The following is a 3,240-nucleotide window of genomic DNA, read 5'->3' on the forward strand; positions in this document are numbered from 1 at the left end:
TCTACTGCATTACAAGACTAACCAAGAACAATATATCAGTGTTAAAGTTAATAAATATTAACATGTACTTGAAGTGATCAGAAGGTAATATGACTTGTGTTTATAAAGATATCCCTAATACATGCAACTTTTTTTACTCTTAAATATACCTGTTAAATTAGGGCATCAGCGGTTCTGATTTTGAACTGATAGACTAGAAGGAAGGCAGCTAGTCAACAGCACCCACTGCCAACGTTTGGACTATTGTTATAATTCACCCATAGTCTCAAAGTGAGCAGAATGTTGATTTTTAGTGTGTGTGTTTTTGTGAGAGAAGTCCTAATAACAGAAATTTTCTCTTCTAAAGGGGTTACTAGATCATTAGTTAGTTTTTTAATAAGAATTAAAAGCACTGTTACTTTTCATTATGTCAGATTTCTAAAGTTCATTTGTCTTATTATTAATACCACAATCTGACTAAGTCTGATTAACACTCGTGTCTTTTCTACCTACATTAGTTACCATACAAATTTTGGAATAATTTTAAGATATCTTTATTACATGTCAGTACTGTACAAGGTTTCATAACATGGCTGTAATGGGTTACATGGTGGGGGGTAGTTTTAATAAGGTCACACCAGTCAGCACTCATGCTACTTTCGGAATCACTTATATTTTTGTAACATATAAAATGTTAGGTGCATTTATTTATAACAGTACTTTTGTAAAGCTTGCCAAATACACACACATATAAAAAATCTCTCAACTGTATGTTTTCCTGCTAAATTGAAAAGCCTTGACATCTTCATTTAATTAGCAAAATTTCTGACCTATATATTTACCTATACATTTAAGCTGCAATTCTGAACTACACATGTATTTGGTAGAATTCTTGAACAACGTCTTCACTTAATTAGCAAAATTGTTTACCTATACATTTACCTTTTAAACTGAAATTCTTGAACTACATTGTTAATTAATTTGTAAAACTCCATTTACCTAATTAATATAATTTATATTTTTCTTTGCTTTTGTGAAATTATGAACTACACGTTGACCTAATTAGCAGGAATTTCAAATTAACATAATTGCTATAAATAATGCCATTTATTGATAACATACCATGTACTGTTATTTTCTTCATTCCCAGATATATGATACAACTTTAATATGGCTTATAAATAGGTAGGATACATGAAGTATATTAAGTTTGGCACACATTAGGTCCAAGTGCACAGTATGGATTTATACATGATTTTTACTGAAATGTTCTTCAATAATACATATTTGGTTTTAACTGCTTCATGAAAGTTTTGAAAATGTGACCAATTACAGTCAGCCTGTGCTGTTGAGAAAAGAAAATTATCATTCTTTTGTATGAATCACACGTGAAAGATTGAAGTATTTCATAGAGTTAGTCTTGAACAAGATGTTCTGAAAAGGTTGGCTCAGTTATACGTCTTACAGAATGTCAAGTAAAATTTATACATGAAACTAGATTAGTTATTATAAATTGCATTGATATTCATCTTTATAGACATAAGAAGAATTGTTTTTCTATTAACTTTTTCATAGGCTAAAGCTACATAAAATTATTTTTACATAACATACTGGTTATCTCTATTTATGTATATTACGCTTGCCAACATTTCTTTATTTCAGTATTCTCTCTAAAGTATGAAGAAAGGTTAATAAAAGGGTGAATGAAAATAGTAAAAACTTGCATGTGTTTTGTATGATCTCTACTGATGAAAGTTGTTTATGTAGAGAAAAAAATATTTTGTGATGCTTCTCATCAGCTTTTCCATTTTTATGGAACTACTGACTTTTTCTTAGGTACACACAAACTGTTCGGTCAGTGCCTGTCTAATTGTGTGTGTTATGGTTTCATTTCTTAAATTTCTCATATATTGAATGAATATTGGTCGCATGTCTTACTATCAAGTCCTGAATAGTTTTCATATTTGAAAAAAATCTATGCAAAAGAAGCTCTAGAAGTATCCGTGGATCCTGACTGCAACTCTGCAACAGCATAACTGTAATGACTCTGGTAATTCTCTGGTACCTAAAGTATGAAGAAAGGTTAATAAAAGGCTGAATGAAAATAGTAAAAAAAAAATATGCATTGAAAAGCAAATTTTATGAATTAAGAAAAATCATTATAGGGATACAACTCTTTAATTTTTATGTAGTGGGTAACATATAGATGTTTTTCTATTTTTAAAGCACATACAAAGAAATAAGTCAGACTTATGAGGCTTAATTGTAAAGTGGTTTATTTTTGCACTAGGCTGGCTAATTATTTGGAAAATTGTTCCTTAAAAACATTAAACAGAAACATAAATAAGACAAGTGAAAACAACTAGATAATTTTACGGAATACCTTGCATTCACTTCCTAAGTAAAAGTACTTTGTTTGTTATTAAGTACAAAGCTACACAATGGGCTATCTGTTTCTGCCCACCAAAGGTAACAAAACCTGATTTTGAGCATTATAAACCTACAGGCTTATACCTGATCAACTGAAGGGCAAACAGAAGTTCAGTTGTCCACTGTCACTATAAGCTTTAAGTTCAAGATTAACTTTTGGATGTTTAGAGTTAATTTTAAAACCTTTTTGTTTGTAAATGTGAGTTTCTTACCTGTACATTTTTATGTTTTATTGAGCATCCTTTAAAAGATGTATTCTTCTTATGGGTACCATATAAAAGAGAGTTATTGTCCAAATTGTTTGTGTCTTTACCATCTGCATCTTCAACAATAAAAATTTTTCCACTTTTTAATTTAGTAGTGCCAAAATCACCTTGACTGGCCTTATCTAAAAGTACACGCTCTCCTTCAAGAAATGTTGACCTCTCCCTGGCACCAGTAATTCTGACTAGATCTATATTTCTATCTGGTTTCAAGACATATATCTTTTCCCCTTGAGAAACTACATCCAATTCAACTCTTGGCTCTATTTAAAAAAAAACAAAAAAAACGTGTGTGTGTATGTATGTATGTATATATAACCTTTATTGTAAATATTTTCATTGATACAGTTTTGTACAAGACTAATTTGTATAATCAAACAACTAAAAACCATTTGAAACATTCAAGAAAATCACATTTATATATACACACACACACACACACACACACACACACACACACACACACACACACACACTGTATATATATATATATATATATATATATATATTATACTATAACTAAATATTATTATATAGTTGTAGATACTACTACGTATTAAGTATAATA

The 3,240-nt window shown here is 29.8% G+C and overlaps 1 protein-coding gene across 2 annotated transcripts in view; it reads right to left on the bottom strand.

Moving 5' to 3' along the window:
* Positions 1 to 1,875: 1,875 nt before the first annotated feature.
* LOC111086239 overlaps positions 1,876 to 3,240 on the bottom strand; it is a 36,185-nt gene continuing 34,820 nt past the window's right edge. Inside the window, exons 6-7 of one of the 2 annotated variants that reach the window (XM_022388322.1) lie at positions 2,783 to 2,935; positions 1,876 to 2,044 (exon numbers count right to left, since the gene is read on the bottom strand). In XM_022388322.1, coding sequence (XP_022244030.1) covers positions 1,971 to 2,044; positions 2,783 to 2,935 — 227 coding nt within the window. In that variant the 3' untranslated portion in view covers positions 1,876 to 1,970. The remainder of the gene's footprint in view (positions 2,045 to 2,782; positions 2,936 to 3,240) is intronic. The other variant, XM_022388323.1, reaches the window with a different exon arrangement.

Source organism: Limulus polyphemus, unplaced genomic scaffold (genome assembly GCF_000517525.1).
Source record: "Limulus polyphemus unplaced genomic scaffold, Limulus_polyphemus-2.1.2 Scaffold946, whole genome shotgun sequence".
In the NCBI taxonomy this organism is placed as follows: Eukaryota; Metazoa; Arthropoda; class Merostomata; order Xiphosura; family Limulidae; genus Limulus; species Limulus polyphemus.